This window comes from Crotalus tigris, unplaced genomic scaffold (genome assembly GCF_016545835.1).
Source record: "Crotalus tigris isolate CLP2741 ecotype Arizona unplaced genomic scaffold, ASM1654583v1 scf7180000017757.759095, whole genome shotgun sequence".
Lineage (NCBI taxonomy): Eukaryota > Metazoa > Chordata > Lepidosauria > Squamata > Viperidae > Crotalus > Crotalus tigris.
In genome coordinates this window covers 633,055-653,283 of record NW_024096617.1, presented here as the reverse complement: position 1 = coordinate 653,283, position 20,229 = coordinate 633,055, and the positions used below count along the sequence as shown (strand labels likewise).

General features: G+C 39.1%; 1 protein-coding gene across 2 annotated transcripts in view; it reads right to left on the bottom strand.

The window, feature by feature from the left end:
• Window positions 1–20,229, bottom strand: part of BTAF1 (B-TFIID TATA-box binding protein associated factor 1) — an 86,837-nt gene that overhangs the window by 34,812 nt on the left and 31,796 nt on the right. For both annotated transcript variants that reach the window (XM_039340948.1, XM_039340947.1), the window contains exons 7-16: window positions 19,091–19,202; window positions 18,030–18,098; window positions 16,193–16,282; window positions 12,492–12,587; window positions 12,231–12,407; window positions 10,124–10,264; window positions 9,890–10,014; window positions 8,040–8,160; window positions 7,650–7,754; window positions 6,981–7,130 (exon numbers count right to left, since the gene is read on the bottom strand). In XM_039340948.1, coding sequence (XP_039196882.1) covers window positions 6,981–7,130; window positions 7,650–7,754; window positions 8,040–8,160; window positions 9,890–10,014; window positions 10,124–10,264; window positions 12,231–12,407; window positions 12,492–12,587; window positions 16,193–16,282; window positions 18,030–18,098; window positions 19,091–19,202 — 1,186 coding nt within the window. The remainder of the gene's footprint in view (window positions 1–6,980; window positions 7,131–7,649; window positions 7,755–8,039; window positions 8,161–9,889; window positions 10,015–10,123; window positions 10,265–12,230; window positions 12,408–12,491; window positions 12,588–16,192; window positions 16,283–18,029; window positions 18,099–19,090; window positions 19,203–20,229) is intronic.

Sequence of the window (20,229 nt, the reverse complement as noted above, 5' to 3'; positions counted from 1 at the left end):
GTAACCTAATGAAAGTATAGTATATAATATAGAAAATATAGTATAATTTCAGTTAATTTCAGAGGAAAGTGACAAGGGGGCCAGGATGTACCTCAAATCAAACCACTCCTAGTCCCAACTTTGTAACCAACCAAAAACTGGACAAAACTGTGTCCTCACATTTGACCATTTCACTGAATTTCACTAGTACCATTTCAAAGTGGAGTATACACCCAATGGTATTACAAAATAGCAAATAAATGTAAACACTCCTCAGTGAACTCAGCCAAGAGGCAAGCAGAAAAAGCCTTTGATCTGATAAATAAGAACAATCAGGAGGGAAATTATATGGTGATTAACAGCATAAGCTTTCTAAAGATATATAGAAATAGACTTTTTGACCCATAGTCTGTGTTCCGATGTAAATGGTATGGGTAGGATTTTCCATCCCCTTTCTCCTCCCTTTTCTTTTCTGCTCTGAAGACACAGGAAGACCTATTCCTCCTGTAGATTTCCCAAAATACTTCTAGGCAGTGACTCAAAGCAGGTCATTTCAGTAGTTAGCTTTTGATGTCAACAGAGATTACCCATCAGACTGGCCTCTTAATTGGGTAGCTGCAAAATGATGACTTGATTTTCCCTAAGCTATTTACATGCAGCCTAGTGGGACTTGGTAAAGGCAACTTTCTACTCACACAGATCAGGTAGTGCAAAACTTAGAATATTAGGGATATATAATCACAGACCAAATCTGAAAGGAATGGAACCTGCTAATTATTAGTCCATCTGTTTGCTACTTACTACAAGTAAACTAGATGCAAGACATAAACCTAGGAATCTACTGAATTAGCTGGGACAATGAGACAATGGTGCATTATGGTAGAGGAATAAGTTGGTTTTAAGGCAGGAGGTCAACAGTTTTATGTATTATTTATTTACCTGGCATATGGCAAGTATCTTATAAATGGTCAAATCCCACACAAGGGGCTCTGCGCTTAGAGATGGATGGCAGAAAAAAAACAGACAATCTTGATGGACTTCTGTTAGTGAGAATACCAGAAGGATAACGTCAAGCCATTAACTAATATTATCTGATAAATAACTCTCTCTGTGTCTGTTGGGATACACAGGAGAGAAGCTTTGAATTTTAAGTTGAAATTCACAGTTGGCAGTTGTTGCTTTTCTGCTTTGTTAGGGCTTCTTTGTTATCTGTAATAATATTAAAGAGCTGTATCCTAGATTCTATGTCTACTAGTCTTCCAGTTCAGATAACAATCTCGGTGCAGCCTGACAGTTGCTATGGATTAAGATGTCACACAAAAATATCTCAAGGCACTTTAAATATTACAGTGGGGCAAAAAAGTATTTAGTCAGCCACCAATTGTGCAAGTTCTCCCACTTTAAAAGACGAGAAAGGCCTGTAATTGTCATCATAGATAGACCTCAACTATGAGAGACAAAATGAGAAAATAAATCCAGACAATCACATTGTCTGATATGGAAAGAATTTATGTGCAAATTATGGTGGAAAATAAGTATGTGGTCACCTACAAACAAGCAAGATTTCTGGCTCTCACAGACCTGTAACTTCTTCTTTAAGAGGCTCCTCTATCCTCCACTCAGTACCTGTATTAATGGCACCTGTTTGAACTTGTTATCAGTATAAAAGACACCTGTCCACAACCTCAAACAGTCACACTCCAAACTCCACTATGGTGAAGACCAAAGAGCTGTCGAAGGACACCAGAATCAAAATTGTAGACCTGCACAAGGTCCTGGAGTGGCCTGGCCAGTCTCTAGATCTCAACCCCATAGAAAACCTTTGGAGGGAGTTGAAAGTCCGTGTTACCCAGCAACAGCCCCAAAACATCACTGCTGTAGAGGAGATCTGCATGGAGGAATGGGCCAACATACCAGCAACAGTGTGTGCCAACCTTGTGAAGACTTACAGAAAATGTTTGACCTCTGTCATTGCCAACAAAGGATATATAACAAAGTATTGAGATGAACTTTTGATATTGACTACATACTTATTTTCCACCATAATTTGCAAATAAATTCTTTCCAAATCAGACAATGTGATTGTCTGGATTTGTTTTCTCATTTTGTCTCTCATAGTTGAGGTCTACCTATGATGACAATTACAGGCCTCTGTCATCTTTTTAAGTGAGAGACTTGCACAATTGGTGGCTGACTAAATACTTTTTTGCCCCACTGTATATAAATTAACTAATCAGATCTCAACAAAAGCTTAAGCAAGGCTATGCATTAGCTCTGTTTATTTTTATATACAAATGGCACTCTCTAACAAGAGAAGAATGCCATCTGTTTAAGTGAGTTAGGCATACTCCTATATCCAGATGATACAATTCCACTGACAACCCTGGCAGGCCAAAGGAATGTATACTCCGAAAATGTGAAATGCAAGTTAAAGTTGCCACAGAAAAGTGGGTCTAATGCTTACCCTGAGCCAAAAGTAGCAACTGCATTCTAGTTGCCCTCCCACCAAGGTATTTAGTGCCAAGGTAATCATATAAACATTTTTATGTTTTCAAATTTATTTATTTGGTTAGGCAAACTGTCCAGCCCAAATTTATACAAGCAATTTTTGATTACCATGTTGTATTTCAAACCTCCATGAATACTTACATGGAAATACCATCCACCGAGATCCAGACCTACCTATATTCTTTAAGTTACTGACATAAACTAAGATTTTTTCAACCAATCCCTGGCATTTCTAACCTCTGTGGTGGTTTTATTTTATCCTGGAAAAAAAATGGAAGGAGAATATACAACTGCAATTTTGTTTCAAGGTTTTGATCCCATTTCACCGAGACCAGGGGTAGGCAACCCAAAACAGTCAAAGAGCCACTTGGACCCATTTCCCACCGAAAACAAAACACCGGGAGCTGCAAAACCTTTTTGATATCTAAAATGAAGATAACACTGCATATATCCTTTTTTACCTTTATTATAGGTGTGTGTGTTTTCTGAGGTTTTCGCGGGTGTTTGCATGTAGGTCTTTGGTTATTCGGGTTTTCTCCCGCGTCCAATTGGAAGTGTCTTGGCGACGTTTCAACGAAGTCTCATTCGTCATCTTCAGGCTGGTGTTTTCAGCTTCGTGCTTCTAGGAACACGAAGCCGAAAACACCAGCCTGAAGATGACGAATGAGACTTCGTCAAAACGTCGCCAAGACACTTCCAATTGGATGCAGGAGAAAACCCGAATAACCAAAAACCTACACACACACACACACACACACAGGTAAAAAAGGATATATGCAGTGTTATCTTCATTTTAGATGTCAAAAGGGTCTCTCTTTCTCTGTATCTCTCTCTCTCCCTCCCTCTCTCTCTCTCTACCTGCCCTTGATCTGCCAGTCCTCTTCCCCGACTCTCTCCCCCTCCCCCCCTCTCTCTCCTATCTGCTGTTCACCTGGCAAGCTGGCTTCAAGCTGTTCTCCAACAAGCGCAGGGTAGGCAACCTCGCTCTTCTATGACTCATGGACTTCAACTCCCAGAATTCCTGAGTCAGCATAGTTGGGCTAGCTAGCTCTCTCCTGCCCTTCCTGCTTCGACACAGTAAAAGGAGGAGTTCCGCCCAATAAGCTTTTCAGCTCCTCGGAGAACACTGTGAGTGCACTCTCTTTTACACACACACACAAACAAACAAACACAGAGAGAGAGACAGAGAGAAGCAGGGAAGCACAATTGCCTCTTTCTGTCTCTGTCTCTCTCTCTGCAAATGGCAGAGGAGGCTGGGAGCCACAGGGGAAGGCTCAAAGAGCCGCATGCAGCTCTGGAGCCGCAGGTTGCCGACCTGTGGCCTAGACAGAGCTGAGATAGAAGACAGAGATCAGATATATGAGTGATCACAATGTGCCTTTTCTCCTGAGTGTTTAGACAGAAGAGGCTTACAAATGGTCAGCCATTTATTCTCACAGGTGTAAATCAAATAAACTTATGTATTATTGTTGTTCAATCCTTTGATCTTGGATTCTACCAGAAGGGAAGCTCAGTAGTGTTTCTAGTGATCAAAATGCTTCCCATTGTGTGCATTAAAAAATAGAATCAGTGGATCAAATTTTATTCCCATGTCCTTTCTACAGGGTATTTTGATCAATTTATATAATTGTGGCAAGAACTCAGGAGGAAGCATATATTACTAGGAACCAACGAATTGCAGTGATTAAGCTATTGGATTAGAAGCAGGGCATCCTGGTTCCAATCTACTGTCAGCAACAGAAGCTCACTGGGTGACTTTGGACCATCGTTTTCTCTTAGCACAGCCTACTTTATAGGACAATTATGAAAAAAATAGGGAGGATGGAACACTATGTATACTTTCTTGAGATCCTAAATGAAAAGCAGGATACATATGTAATCAAGTAATATTACTTCTCTCCTATTAGATCAGTGGTTCTCAACCTTTTTAATGCCGCGACCCCCAATCGGTCATAAGTTAAGGACTACTCAATCGGTCGTACGTCGAAGACTACTCAACTGGTGCAGCACTGTTTGCAGAATGGGACTTTTGGCGGGCTCAGCAGGGCAGAGACAGCCTGGACAATTCCTATTGGCTTTTGAAAGCCAATAGAATTAGACTCTATTCAAGAGAGTCTATTCTATTGGCTTTCAAAAGCCAACAGAATAAAAGGGAGTAGCACAGCTAAGGAAAAGGGGGGAAAAAATGGCGGACTGCGTTGTTTGGCGACCGTGAAATGGTCGTTCGACCCCAAATGGGGTCCCAACCCACAGGTTGAGAACCACTGTATTAGATCAATGTGTTATCAATGACGTTGCTGAATTCTATCCAACAGTCATGTAAATGTAGCAGTTACTCAAAATTCATTAGACTTGTATGAAAAAACTCCAAGGTGAGCACAGGGCATATGAAATGTTTAGAAACACCCCCCCCCGTATTTCTGAGATGAAGTATCTAAGACATGGAAGACTGGTGGGAGAGAGGAAGGGCTATAAAGATTGGCAACCCTGATGGAACTGGATAGGCTGATGGGAAGGAAAGAGAGAAACAAGTGGTTACAAGTCCTGGTAGAGCAGTGGTTCTCAACCTTTGGGTCGCGACCCCATTTGGGGTCGAACGACCATTTTACGGAGGTCGCCAAACAACGTGATCCGCCATTTTTCCCCCTCAGGGGGCGGCGTCGCGCATGCGCAGCGCGCATGGGGCGGCGCTGCACATTGGCATCGCGCATGGGGCGCCCGCCCGCATACGCCCCCCGCATGGGGCGCCCCCCGCATGGGGGTAGCCCTGCGCATGCGCCCTTATGACCGGGGTCGCCGTATAAAAAGGTTGAGAACCACTGTGGTAGAGTATCTACAGGGAAGTCAGGAGGTGTGCATATCTCATGGGGTTTGACTTTTTATTTTAATTAAGTCATTATTTTTTTTGTTTATGCTTATTGTAAATTTTATATATATTACATACATATGCACATGTGTATGTTTACTTTTAATTGAAAATGTGGTTCAATGTGGATTAAATACAACATGGAAAATGGGAAGATTTTCTAAAAAAAAAAAAAACCTAAAAAGGGGGCATGATACCAAAAAATTAGAGATCATTCCTTTCCAAATATTAATTCTTGCTTATTATTATTCTTTCTCCTCACTTCCAATGCTTCCTAGTAAATAAGTTCCTGAACTTCATTCTCATCTCAGGAAATTTATTTTTTGAAAAAGGAGAACACTAGCTGTAGTCTACCAAACTAGATGTAGAAGACAATTCTGTTTGTCATTGTCTTCCTCAATCTTTCTCCAAACTCTTAAGTTGCTTGCAACAGGTTGCCTTCAGACATTAACTTGTCTATGCCACAAAAGAACAACAAAATAGTTTTGGTTTTCTAGAATGTGACTGACTCTCACAGACACAACATAGGAGCCCAAAAGGTGAACAGGGGGGAAAAACATGGAATGCCTTTGAAAAGAAGCTTTTCATAAGATGTATAATCTATGGACAAGATGCTTGTTTCTTTATGCTCTGCTATGCTATAAAGCGGAAATAATATTCAATTTTCAAAAGCACAAGAGACTTAGTCTTATTTTATGTGAAAAGCAAGTTGCACATTGTAGACTTAAAGAAAAAAACACTTGGCACATAATCAAAGACACTGTATTTTCTTCCAGTAGATAAAAATATTTGAAAGTTGTCCAGCATAATTTGAGGGCTTTAGTATTTTAAAAAGATATGTACTTGCAATGAATACAAATAACAGCAGCAAATAAATAAAAAGTAAGATATTCAATATTGTTTAAAGGAATGTAGAGGAAACAAAATCAGGTAGTGTAACCCCTAGAACAGGGGTCTCCAAACTTGGCCCTTTTATGATTTGTGGACTGCCTGGGTGAGGAATTCTGGGAGTTGAAGTCCACAAGTCATAAAAGGGCCAGGTTTGAAGACCCCTGCCCTAGAAGCTTATACAGACATTATAAAGTTAGTCTGAGAGTCAATAGCTACCATATGGCAGTTTCTCAAACAACACAGCACATGTGGGTGTTATGCTGCTGTCCCCTTCCCAGTATCAAATGCAAGTTAGCTACTTGATTTAGTACTTAGAAATAAATAACACTATATTTATATATTAAGTACTATTTCCCATAGTGTCTATATACAAGTCATTTTAAAGGGACCAGAGTATTACTTGCCCAAGCATCAGATCAGTGTTTTTTCAAACTTGGCAACTTTAAAGAAATGTGGGCTTCAGCTCCCAGAATTGCCACAGCCACCACGTTGACTAGGGAATTCTGGGAATTGAAGTCCACAAATCTGAAAGTTACCAAGTTTGAAAAACACTACCTTAGGCCCAGGGAAGGAAAAAGTTGATAATCTCTGTTAGTGAAACAGTGATATACTGTACAGGACTCTTTGGTGCCAAACTGGGGATCTCTATAAGACAAAAGTCTGTCCAGCATTACAAATATCCCATTCAAACAGGTATATAGTAGTTAAAGCAATACTTTGTTTCCTCAAGTCTGACCTTCAGTCTGGCTTTCACCTCCAGCAACATATTTAAATCAATAGGCAAATGAGAAGGCTGCATCATCAGGCAGAGCCAAGCTCCCATCCATGGACATGCAGCAGCTACCACATACTGTAAAGAAGCTTTGCTCAACAATTCAAGCCACACCTATTAAAGAGAAAGAAAGAAAGCATTCATGAGCAATTTAAAGATACTTACTGATCTTAATAAGTAAGCAGCAGTTCTTTTTCAGGATATAGTTAACTTTGGATCAAAAAGCTAAAAAATGTCATATCTGTAAAACTGTCATCCTAAATAGTAATTAACATTGACAGAATATTTTCCTTTCTCTTTTCTATTCTCAATATTCTCAGCTATCTAAATAATAGAATGTTAATAATTTTTAAGCATGTAATAGAAACATCAATATGGAAATAGCAAAATGTACTATGATTTATAACATAATAAAAAGGAGAAAAAAGATACTTGTTATTCAATGCAATATTCTAAAACTATTATAGAATATTATTTGTTCTTCAGTGAACAACTATATCCAGATCCTTCCAATTTCAGTTCTACAGAACTGCATTTCATGCATGATGCTCATGAAATCAAACAATGTTAAAACTCAACCATCAGAAAAGATACACAGATTTATTAATAAGGTAAAGCAAATGGGACACATACCTTATGTATTAATTCTAAAATTTCTTGGTTACTTTCCAAAATACAGAACTGAAAGATATGTCTTAACATGTCTTGCAAAATGGGAGTTAGCCAGGTTGCAGAAATCTAACAGCAAAAAGGAATATATAAAAATTATTTTAATTAGCAACAAACTGATTTAACAAAGCAGGTAAGAATTACCATACTGCAATATTTCAAGTTTAAATCAATTAAATTACTCATCTGCACTATATTAGTTCTATTTTTAAATACCGATTGTTGTAATAATAAAAAATGCTTTGAATGTGCTACAGAGAAAATAAAAGTAAAAAATAGGATTTCTACATAATCACAAATTAAGTACAAACAAACTTCCCTTGCTCCTGTACTCTAATGATAGCAATTACTCACCTGATCTTGTGTAGACAACAGAGTAAACAGAGTTTCTAATGCTGCTTTTCGGACAGAAGATATTGTGTGATGAAGAAATGGCCACACACGTGGTACCAGAACTGTGAGTGACTGCTGATTACTAAAACATGGTAGAGGAACAATAAAGATAAAAAAAATGACTCAATAAATTAGTCAATATATTTTGCAATGCATATTTACATTTTCAGATTGAAACATTATCATTATGTTAATACAAGTCAGCTTATGTAGCCTACTAATATCTACCCAACTGGCAGTAAGCAGTTCAATTACCTTATTACTATTTTTGCAAGCCTATTTTATGCTTTGGGAAGGTTTCCCCCCCCAAAACTACTCTAAAAATGTACAGAAATGTAAAGGAATTAGATAAATGTGGGGAACTAGGTCCTAATTCACCATCAGTCATGGAAGCTTTTTTGATTTGAGATCTCTCAGTCCAATGTATCCCACACATGTTGTTTGTTCTATGGAAAGCTGGACTAGAGTGATATTTTACCTTGAATGTCTGGAATAAAAGCAAGATACATATCTAATGAACAATGAATGCATTTTATATAAAGCCAAAATGGGAATACTTATTATATTGTTTAAGGATATAGAGAATAGAACAACTGCAGATCACAGGAACCATAGTTCAAAGCAGTATGAATAAATTTTCCACTCATTCCATTTAGCCATGGTGAGACAAGTTAAGTTTTTAAAGAAAAATATTCAGAAAGAAATAAAAAATAATTGGATTGCACATTTAATTGAGTAAGACTTGATCGGACATGGATTTACAGGAGAAAAATAACTATTCAAGTTTGATTCCCAATGTTTATGAAGAATGAAGCTATTAAGCACACAGCTTGTATTTAACTCAGATATAAAAAGTTGGGAGGAGCATTTAAGGGTAAACCCCCACTCCCCCACAATACCCCAGATAAAAGTGCATGTATTAAGTGGTCACAAATGTAGATAACTTTTAGGGAGGAAAAGAAAAATGGATGGAGGTGACCTATCTCCATGTGGGGGTTTGGCTGAAATGATTGAGAAGAAAAATTCTATACTTCATATCATTTTATGGAATTTCTCTTTTTATATACATGTGTTGTTTTCTCCCTGTAGGGAAAGAAAGGATTCTGTCTCTCTGCCACAAAAAGCCCTCCAGAAATTATTTTGATCTTAGAGCTGGCAGCAGGATTACCATCTTGAACCATTCTGAATATCTGAACAAGCCCTTAGTACTCAAAAGACTATGTCATGATGCAATACACATCCATTATTTATTGTTTTTTACTGATTCAATTTACAGTGACTCTGGGCACCTGACCAAAAAGGTGACTGAAAAAAATAAACCATCAACTATGCAACTCTGCCCAAACAATAAGAAGACATATGCTGAATCGCAGCTGAGGGCTATACCAACACAATAACTTCCCTGTGATGGGGCTTCTTAACTTCCTGACCCACCCACCCCCATATCCAGGATCACAGGTTTTTAAGTGTTTTGTAAGCATCAGCAATGCCCAAAACATTCCTGAAGAAGAACCATGTAACTTAAAAGGGAAACATATACAGCTTAAATATATTTGGATGATTTTGGGTACACTTATGCTGAGTATAGGAAGATGAAGCAGAGGTGAGACTGAATGCACGATATCATGCATTTTTAAAACAAACATATTATCACTATTGTTTCTATCACACAATTCAAAACAGCTAAAGCAATAAATGCCTGCACAAATGTATTAAGTATATTCTAAGATCCATTTTGCCAGCTGAACAAAAATAAGGTTGGTGATCAAGATAAAACAAGGATTTTCAACTATAAAAATTACATAGATTACCTGCATCTTTGGACCTGAGAATAAGTTAAAAGGGATGAAAGGAGGGTCATGATGCTGTTTGTGGAAGCTGTCAGGTCATCTAAATCTAGAAGTGCATCCCAGAGTATATTAAGAATAAAAGGTACCTAAAATATGAGCAGAGCAATGAAAAATGCATGAGGTCAAATATGGGACACCTGGGACTTTCTCTAGAACCAAGCCAGCAAGTACAGAAATATTAGCCTTTCTACTTACTTTCTCTGGCTGGAGGTGGACAAGACTCTCTACTACTGGCACCAGAGATGCTGCGGCAACGGCTCTAACATCATCATCCAAATCTTGTAGTCCTTCAGTGATTGCAGGCAAGACTTTAGGTAGTAATGTTTCAATTAGATCCTATAAAAGTAAGATCTGTTAAGCCTAGGGCCCAAAGATAAAGGAGATTTTGGGCCTTCAGGGAGAACTGTCTTCCAGTCGTGTCCTCTTTCATTTTCCTATCATTCTATTCAATAATGAAACCAACACGTTAAAACGGATAGGCCAAGCATTAAAAGTAAACTGGAGCCACCTCAAAATAAAGTTTGGAAGGTCTCTATACATAAATGGAAATTTATTCATTAAAAAAAATATCCCCCTTCCTTCTCCTTCCCTAAAAGCTTGATGAATGTCAGCTAGATTCATACAGTAGATTAGTTATAGTAGTAAAATGGAAATTGAAAAATGAAGACTTGAAAAAAAACACCTCAGATTATGCCAGTCTAAAAACTTGCTCTGTGCCTGATAACAAGACTAAACAGTAGAGCATCCACTGAAAAAAAAAAAAAAAGACAGCAAACCAGTTATTTATCTGCCTAAGAATTTATAGCAAATATCCCAGAAGTGAAGAATGGGACGGAGCTGAAAGTCACAATGTTAATATTCTCTGGCAAATAAAAGAAGAAACAAAATAAATAAGGAACTTTTTCTGTTTTTGTGTAAACTATCACTCAAATTAAATTGGTTTGGGACTTTGGGGGATAGAATTAGAAGACTACTTCATATTTCTTCTCAAATAATAAATCCTCTTATCAGCTGTCTGATTAGCCAATGTAAGTTTTCTGATGTTCCATAGTTGCTTGAGCTCTTAACCAGAACACATGAAAATTGCCAGTTGGACCTGTTTATTTATTATTAATAAAGCAATCATTAATTTATTCTTGGAAATGATTTATGTGGCTCATCTGGAATATTAGAAAGACTTTTAAAACAAAATGAAGGTCTCAAGTAAAATAAATTTCATCGTAATTATTCCCCTCTGTGAAATAATGTTTAGGATAGTCCACATATGACCCCAAACTCCTCAGATTGTATCTCCAAAATTTAGCAGCAAAAAGTGGTAATACTTTTTTGTTTTCAAAACTAAGTGAAAGGATGATAGTAGAAGCTCCACATTTCTTTTTTCCTCTTAAACACCCCAAACTAACATTTTATGTTAGTCATAAGACCAATTATGGTCTTTTCCTTAATTTAAAAAGGAGTTTTGAAAAGGATTTTAAGAGTGAAAATGTACATGGAAAGCAAATTGTTCTAATTCTCATTCTCCAAATGGATGATTTCAGGTTTTTTGTTTGCAAACAAATTCATAGCATGGTTTATGACTTATATAGCTTTGCATGGTTTGAGACCTCAATAATCAATGGAATGTATCCTTCCATGGGTAACATCCACACGTTAAAATAATTACCTATTATACAGAATAATGACTTTTTCCCCCAGTTCCTCCTCAGTATATTCCTCCTGGGATTTCACTCTTTAATTTCAAGCTTTCTGTTTTTCCCATGTTTAAATATTTAATGTTACTCAGAACCATTCTGAGTATAGGTAGCCCTTGAGTTCTGGTTGTAGGTCTACGTGGTGGTTATAAGTTGTAAGTTTGTGGTGGTTATTATTAAATCTATTGTTTTTGCTGAAAAGCAGAAGTACATGCTGATTCTTGGCAAAACTGGTGTAAAATGTGGTCACGTGACCAAGGGCTACTGCAAACAAGTCATAAATGTCACCTGTTGCCGACTCCTTGAAGTGTGGTCATGTGACTGCAGAAGCCCCTCTCAAACCATCTGAACATCAGATCTGGGTGAGAAGTCCCCTTTTTTAGGCAGGCCATAACACTGAATGATCATAAGCTACCAATCGTAAATCAAGAACTACCTGTAGTTTAAGTTTTGTTACAATTTTTTTTAAAGCTTCCACGTCCAATGTTTGGTATTAGCATTTGTCATCTATCAAGAAATTTTACAAACGGGTTTCTTTCACATGTAAATTAGTTTTATAACTGCAAAAGTCAAACAAAGCAACAAAAGTTTGACAAAAGTTTAATAGTTACCTGACGAACCGCTAAAGCATACTTTATCCCTAGAAGGCCTCCATGCCTTACTTCCCACTGCTCTTGTGTAAGTAATTTTAGCAGGATAGCAACAGTTTTATGAACTCCACTCTCATTCATATGTTTCAGCACTACTCCCAAAGTTTGAGCGCAAGTTTCTCGCACAGGTGCCACTACCTAAGATTAGAGAAAAATAATACTCTTGTAGGTGCCATTTAAAAAAATTGGGTGTGCATAGAAGCTCTGAAGATGCATACTTACTTCATCTGAAACAAAATCACCAAATCTGTCTAAAGCAAATACACAAAGAAGTCTGATAGCCAGATCTTCCAGCCAATCTTGGTGTTGTTGAATCATCTGTTTAATCAAAGAGATTTTAAATTGGTAACAAATAAAAATATTCCCCTTTGGTATGAAGGCTCTCATAAAACAATTAGTTATTAAATATGGAATTAGCATTTAATGATGCATTATTTGGTTCTCTTGATAAGCTTCCAGCAGAAATTGTTAGAGATAACCAGTAATGGAATAGGGAAAAGATAATTCTGTTTTTCTATTAGATTGCTTTATTATAAGGTGCACCATGAAAGATTACTCTGTTCCTGAGAAATTATATTTATTTAAAAAGATAAGGACATTTATATTGTATGAGAAAACACACTAGATAACCAAACTCCATGAATGAACAGTGCTAGAGAATTAGTCCAATTCTGAAGTGGTAGACTAGATAGCATACTAGCTAGAGAATTAAGTTCCCCAAATTAAAAAAAAAAGAATGAAGAGGAAATGGTCTTCTATATACAGCTTTCACATTGCCATGCTAACTTCTATCTGAATTTATTTACTAAAAAACTCCGTGAAAGGAAAGCATAAAAATTTACCATCTGCTCACCTGCCAATACACACAGTGATATAATAGATTCTCCAACACATTTTACTTTATGTATAAAGCCAATAGATACAAAATCTGTATCTTATGAAAAGCTCCATTAACACAGAAACATTCTGAAGATCAAGACAAACTGATATACTGTTTTCCACTAACAACAGAGACAGCATTCTCCTGGCAATTATGTTAGATGCTATGGATTTGGGTGAAAAAATGGCCGATTGGAGTGTTGCGTCCGCAGCGTATTCCGTGGCTGCCACCATCTTAGCCAGGTCCTGGTGAGTCCACATGTCCTCCATAGGAACCATGGCTTGCAGTTGTAGCCACAAGAGGGTGGTCCGGACAAAAAAGGAGACCCAGGTAGCCGTTTTTACGGCCCATGCCGCTGCCTGATGGGTTTTGTGGAAGGCTTGCTCCCACCTTTTGTCATTAGCCTTGAGAGCCTCCACTAGGTCCCCAGCCATGGCTGTCTGCGAGACCAAAGGGGTCCAGGCTTCATCTACCTTAGGTTTGTGGATGTGCTGTACAATTTCTTGTCCGTACTGCTCACTGATGGGAAGGAAGCAGGTGAGTCCATTGTTTCTTGATCCCTTTCAGGAAAATGGTGGGACAAGGCACGTGGTGTTGAGTTGTCAGCTTCTCAAAGAATATAGGCCTGGACATGGTGCCCGGTATCACCTGCGGTTGAGGGAACTGATCTGCCCCTATGTTCGCAGTGACTGTGGCCTTGCGGAGTATGGTGAGGAAGAGGTTGGGATTAAATAACCTCCCAGAGATGACTCAGGAGGAAGTTCCTCATCCTCTGACATGGTAATTTCTGGTTGCTCCTCCTCTTGTGGAGAGGAGTAACCGCTCATGGAGGACTGGGCTGGGGAGGTGGGCTCCTGGATGCCTGAAGGCTCTGTGGGGAATTCAAAGGATGGCATGGTCGGGGTGGAGGCCCCCAGATCGTGTTGGACAGAGCGCTGCGTTAGAGCTCGGTCCACCACTTTGGTCAATAAGGCCTCCAGACATCCGTCTGCCAAGATGTCCCCTATGTCATGACCCCTGAGTATAGTGGCAGGGGGTGGCAAAATGGGCTCAGTAGCTGAGCCCGCAGCAGTGGCTATTTGATGGGCCGATGCGGGGGGCGAGACCAGTGGTGGCGGTGTTTCTGGAATGGATCATATGCCCTGGGTTGATGTCGATGGACCCAATGGTAATTCCATCTCAGTGGCCGCCATTTGAACCAAATCCAATTGGGCCTGCCTCTGCGCTCTGGAGAATTCCTTCTCCAGGGCCTGGTGCCTACAGCTGGCTTGCTTTTCTGCCAACTTGGAGGGCTTCTTAAGCGAATGCTTTATCTTTGCTTTGCACTTGCCTTCCGCCTTCTGGCCAGAAGGTTCATTGCAGCCATAATTGGAAGGTGGAGAGATCGTGCTCATGGACTGAGGCAACGAGGGTCCCTCCATCCCGTTTGAGCGATCCCAGGAAAACACTGAGAAGGAGCTCAGGCAGGCAAGTAGTTGACGGAAGCGAGATTGGAACAAGTACCAAGACTGTTCCCCTGATCACCCGACTAATAAAAAAATTCTCTCTGGGCTACGGTCACGATAGTTGAGGCAGGTACTGAAGGCACGTTTGGAACCACTCTCTGGGCTACGCCCGGAGGCCTTAGATGACCAGGCAGTGCGCACCAGTAAAAGAAAAGGACAAAAATTTAGGGCAACCACAAGGATGTTTTGGAGGCCTGAAGTAACCACTAGAAAAAGGCACCAAATGGCAGCCACCCAGAATGGAAAGGGGATACAGATTCCCCCCCCCCCGTTTAATTTGCTGCTATGGTTTGGTCCTAGGCCTTGCAGCAGGAATAGGCCTCTTGGCCTAGGAGCCTCCTGTGCCTTGGTAGGCCTTGGTAGGCCTGTAAGGCTTCACGTGAGGCCCGGGGCTTCCTTACTGCAGGGACTCGCGCTGTGTAACTCCGAGCGATTTTGGGGGTTAGCTACCTTCCGGAACCTACCCCCCAAGGTGTGGATTGCTATGGAATTTTTTTAGAAATACCCATTGCTCGTTGGGGCTATTAAAAATGGCGGCCGTGGCATGTTTTCCTCCGAAAACGGGCTCCGCGGCCTCCTGGTAATTCCTAACGCCCGAGGGAATCTCGAATGAAGTGCTATCAGAGCGCTTCTATTCTGTCACTTTAGGATGCCCCCGATCAGCTGGGAATTCCCTTTTTGGCTCCGTCGCTTTCGGCTTTAAAAATGGCGGCCACGGCCCGTTTTCCTCTGAAAACGGGCTCCGCGGCTTCCAGGTTGCTCCTAGTGTCCGGGGGAATCATAATTGAAGCTCTAGCTGTGCACTCCAATTTCGCCGATTTTGGATGTCTTAGAATGGAATTTGCCTTTGTTGCCTGAAAAACGGCAACTAAAATGGCGCCCGCAGTTGCCCTGGGCTGCTGGGACAAGCTCCGACGATCTGGATTCAAGTTTTGAATCCGGGTCTGGAGCTTATTATTTTCCCCCCAAATTGGGAAAAAACACCCCCTGGGGGCTGGGGAGAAAAGCTCAGCAAGTTGTCTCTGCTGCTGCCTTCTCCCCCCCCACCCACCCACCCAGAGCCCTGGGAAAGGAATGGGAACCTGTGGGGAAAATTCCCCCCCCCCACACCCCACCTATTAGTTAATTTGAGATCAGGAATGATCTCTGGACTTGTGGGGAAATTGTTAGGGAAGGTAAAAAATTTTTTGAAAGGGATAGCCAATTATTTAGGGAGAATCCACCAATGGGATGCTTTGTCTAACCTGAAATAGCTGAGAGCCACGCCAAAACGAGTCTTCAAGAGCTGAGACCAAATTAAGAATGGGCCCTCTGGGAAGAGGGGGCATGTCAAGCTTTGGCTACTTGGTCTCAAGAGCAGGGAGACAGAGAAAACCCATTGGTGGATTCTCCATCTCCTGTACTGGAGAACTTAACAACCAAAATGGAATGTTGGATTTGATGCACAGAGCTTACGACTGCACTGAGATATCCTATTACTTTTTTGGAAAACTGAAGACATCACACCGTTGAGTGTACTAATTCGATTTTGAGCTTACCTCTTCTACAGTACTGTCTCCCATTTTACCGCCACTTTTCCCATGAGCTTTGAGTACCTCTCTCAGTCCAACACCTGCACCATGACGGATCTAAAAAACACCCCCCCCCAATATATTAGGATTCTGGAATTATAAGAACAGAATTTTTCATCACGCAAGATTTATAGAAAAATATAGAAACACATATACACAACCCTATCTCTTTCTTCTCTTGGAGCATCTAACCAGAGTTTGCTGTGATGTCAAGAGAACACTGATTATCCCTACTCAAAATCTTACCTTCCATGTGATTTGCAGTTATTTTTAATGTCCTCCCCTTAGTACTTGGATTAAATACTCAGTCAGATGCTAAAGAGAAAATATGTTTGATATCATGATGCATGATTGTCATTCTACTGTCATCATAATTAGGAAGGGATGCCTATGTTATGACTATGATTAAGGGAGAATTCAACTTACAATATACAAAGGAGCAAAAAAAATCAGAAGAACAGAGTAGATAAAATTGAGAATATGTCAAAAATTAAAGTCAAATGAAGGCATAACAAAATAAATACTATTTTAAAACTTAGATGAAATCAGATGTAAAAAGAGGGTTGACAGGTCCAAGACTGCACTACTTTTCCAAAACCCAATCCATCATTTTGTTTAGACATCTTATTTAAACCTTAACTGTTCAAACCACTAAAACTTGCATGAAAATAATTTGAAATAGTGATTAAGAACACCAAGTTAGAAACCAAGGAACAATGAGTTATTGAACTTTCCATAGTATGAATACAGCTGAATTATTGTACTGAAATGACCAATAAACAAACTTGTTAAGCAAACTGAAAACTAAGAAAAATATATACATACTCCTGAAGTAATAACATAATAGCAATATTTGGAACGATGTTATGCCTTGAAGACAGTTTATCAAGGAAACACTCATTTATAACCGATAGTGTTTCCATTAATAGAAATGCTTGTTATAATATGTTATTGGGATATGCCACACAAGACCACCCTAATAACAACTGTGCACGAGGGGGAGGTATTGGAGAAAAAAGAAAAAACACTCGTAGAGAGAACAGCTGCATGGATGTGGATTGGGGGAAAAAGAAAAAGGGGAAATGCAAATCACCAAACCTGAGGGGGAAAGTGGAACAGGGGGTGAGAACAACCAGGGAGATAGGGAGGGTGTTCTACCTATTCTGGAATCCAAGGAAAAGAAGACAAGTGATGACATACATGTAGATAAGGGGTGCAGGAAGAAACAGATCACCGGAGTGCAATCCACCCAATTAGGTCCAATAACAAGATCAAGGAGCCGGGCGCAGACTTTGGCTTGCTTATAAGAGACTCCCTCACTTTCTAGCGTTTTAAGCCCTGATGATGCCGGCAGGTGACAGCGAAAGCTTGGCGTTTTTTAATTAAACTTTTATAGTTTTAACTACCCTGGTGCTCATTTTATTTTGAACATGAATATACCCAGGGTTCATATTTTTAATGCTATTACTCATATATATATATATATATATATATATATATATATATATATATATATATAGTGAATTTGGAACTGCTCCAATTATCACCATTTGTTTTAAATTAAATTTGATTGCGTTATGTGTGTTATTAGTTGGTGATACAATAGGTTTAAACAAATTAGATTGCTGGTTCCCAGCTGTGGTGCCAAAAACAGGAATATATGTGCATGTTCTCAGGAAAGTTTTCCTCTGGGAGGAAGATCAGTCTTTTCCTGGGCTTCTCCTATCCTGAATGTACCCATATTATAGAATCATCTCTTCCTTACAATCCAGTTATTATCAAGGACAGAGAAAAAAACATTTACCTCCCAGGATGGATCAAAGAGATCATTACACACTTCTTCACAAAAACTTTCCAAAGGCCATTCATTGCTCTAAAGGGAAAAAAATATGACTTATGATTGTAATTGAAATTATGCTTTAAAAAGTGAGGTTGTACAGCGCTGTATTACCATTTACATTTGGCATAATCCTCTGAGCATGATTTGAAAAAAAAGCAATTCTATACAATAATGAAAGTAACTAATGTAAGGATTTAAGATATGCCTTGGGTTTAAAAATTCCTTCTCTAGTCCCAGCCTTTTCCTTTCTCAAGTGGGCAACTGAAGCAAGATCTCTCTGCTCACCACTCCCCATCATGAGCCTCTTCCTTACCTTTAGGTCTTGAATCTAATGTTAGGGAAGAGCCAATTAGGCAGTCCTTGACTTATGATTGCAACTGATCCTGAAATTATGGTTGGTTAAGTCATGGCAGTAATTAAACAGATCACCATGTGATTGATTTTACAACTGTTTTTGTGGCGATTGTAAAGCAAAGCAAATGCCACAGTTGTTAAATGAATGCCTTTTATTCAAAGAGCACTTTTTTTGCTGTAACCTGGAAGTAAACAGTAAACTGGCAAAAAAATGCAGAAAATCTTACTTATATGATTACAGGATGCTGCAAATGGCCATAAATGTGAACTAGTTGTCAAGCACACAAAATGTGATCATGCGACCAGAGCGGTGTGTGTGTGTGTCCAGCAGAACGCCACTGAGTTGTAACTCTCTTTTGGGGGACCCATCATAACTTCAAATGGTTGCTAAGCAACCAACAGTTAAGCAAGCTTTAAACGACTCGAATTGGCATTGCATTAAGAAGTGCCATTCAAACTGAGAAAGCTTTTGCATCCTAAACTTCCAAACTTCAGCATCCTAAACTTCTCTAGTTTGCTTTAATTACTATTGCTTTTATCAGGATAAATGTAATGTCTACCATGAGCGGGATTTAATGGAGAGTTTATATGTTTTAAAAAGCAAATACTTCATTTTAAGTAACGAGGATGGATTTTCTGTCAATTAAAATTGTTATGAAGACTTTTTGTACCTCTTCTGGAATATTATCAACTAAAAGTTTGGAGTCAGTTGCAGGTTGACTGATGATAACATTTCCAATTTTTCTTCTTTTTTCTTCTGGTTCACCATCAGCGCTGTCATTGCTAGAAAAGATATTGAAATATTTGTCAAATACTTCCATAATGTTGCTCACATTCTGCCAGGGGTGTCCAACCTTAGCAACCTTAAGCCTTGTGGACTTCAACTCCCAGAATTCTCCTGCCTGAGGAAATCTGGAAATTAAAGTCCAGAAATTTTGAAGTTGCTGAGGTTGAACAACCCTGCATTATACTGGCTGTATTTATACTCCAGACAAATTGCTATGTTATTAAAATGGTTCATATTAGGGAAAGTATATTATAAACACATCAAATTATCATTAGCAAATGCCAGAATATGGATAAATCAGTTATAATTACTGAGAATATTCCAATATCAGAAATTTCTAAAAACTGAAAAAGTAGAACTATAAATAGTAATAACAGCAGCAGCAACTGTAATAATTCTTAAATGCTGCTTTACTCAATTTATGATTTATCATTACATTCTTGATAATATTTTACTTCAGAAAATCCAACACTATTGGAAAATATGATAATAATGGTTCGTGTTGATAGCTGGTTCATTATGATAAAAACATACACAGAATAGTATTAATACTCATTAACAGAATGAGTATTGAAATGCAATGACTTTGGTGTACATACTATAATTAAGGTCAGGGAAATAAGGCAAACTGAGAACAGTTGTCAAGAATTTTACCATGTTGATTAAAACAGGACAATAAGATGCAGGGTAACATATTGAATTGAAAACAATGAAAGTAAATGGACAAGGTAACTTCACATAAAACTATTTTTTTAAAAGATACAAAATGAAGTCAACTGAGACTGGAATCTTCACTCGGTGAGTGAAGTGGTTGTTGAGTAAGATGTCATGTGACTGATTAACTCAACAATAACTCATTCACTCAATAATCACAATCCCAGCACTCCCGGTTGTAGTTGTTAAATGATCTCCAGGGTCGCTTAGACCAGGGGTCCCCAACCTGTGGGCCACAGCCCACTATTGGGCTGCGGCTGCTTGGCCACCGGGCTGTGTGAAGGGATGGCATGTGCACTCACCTCCCCA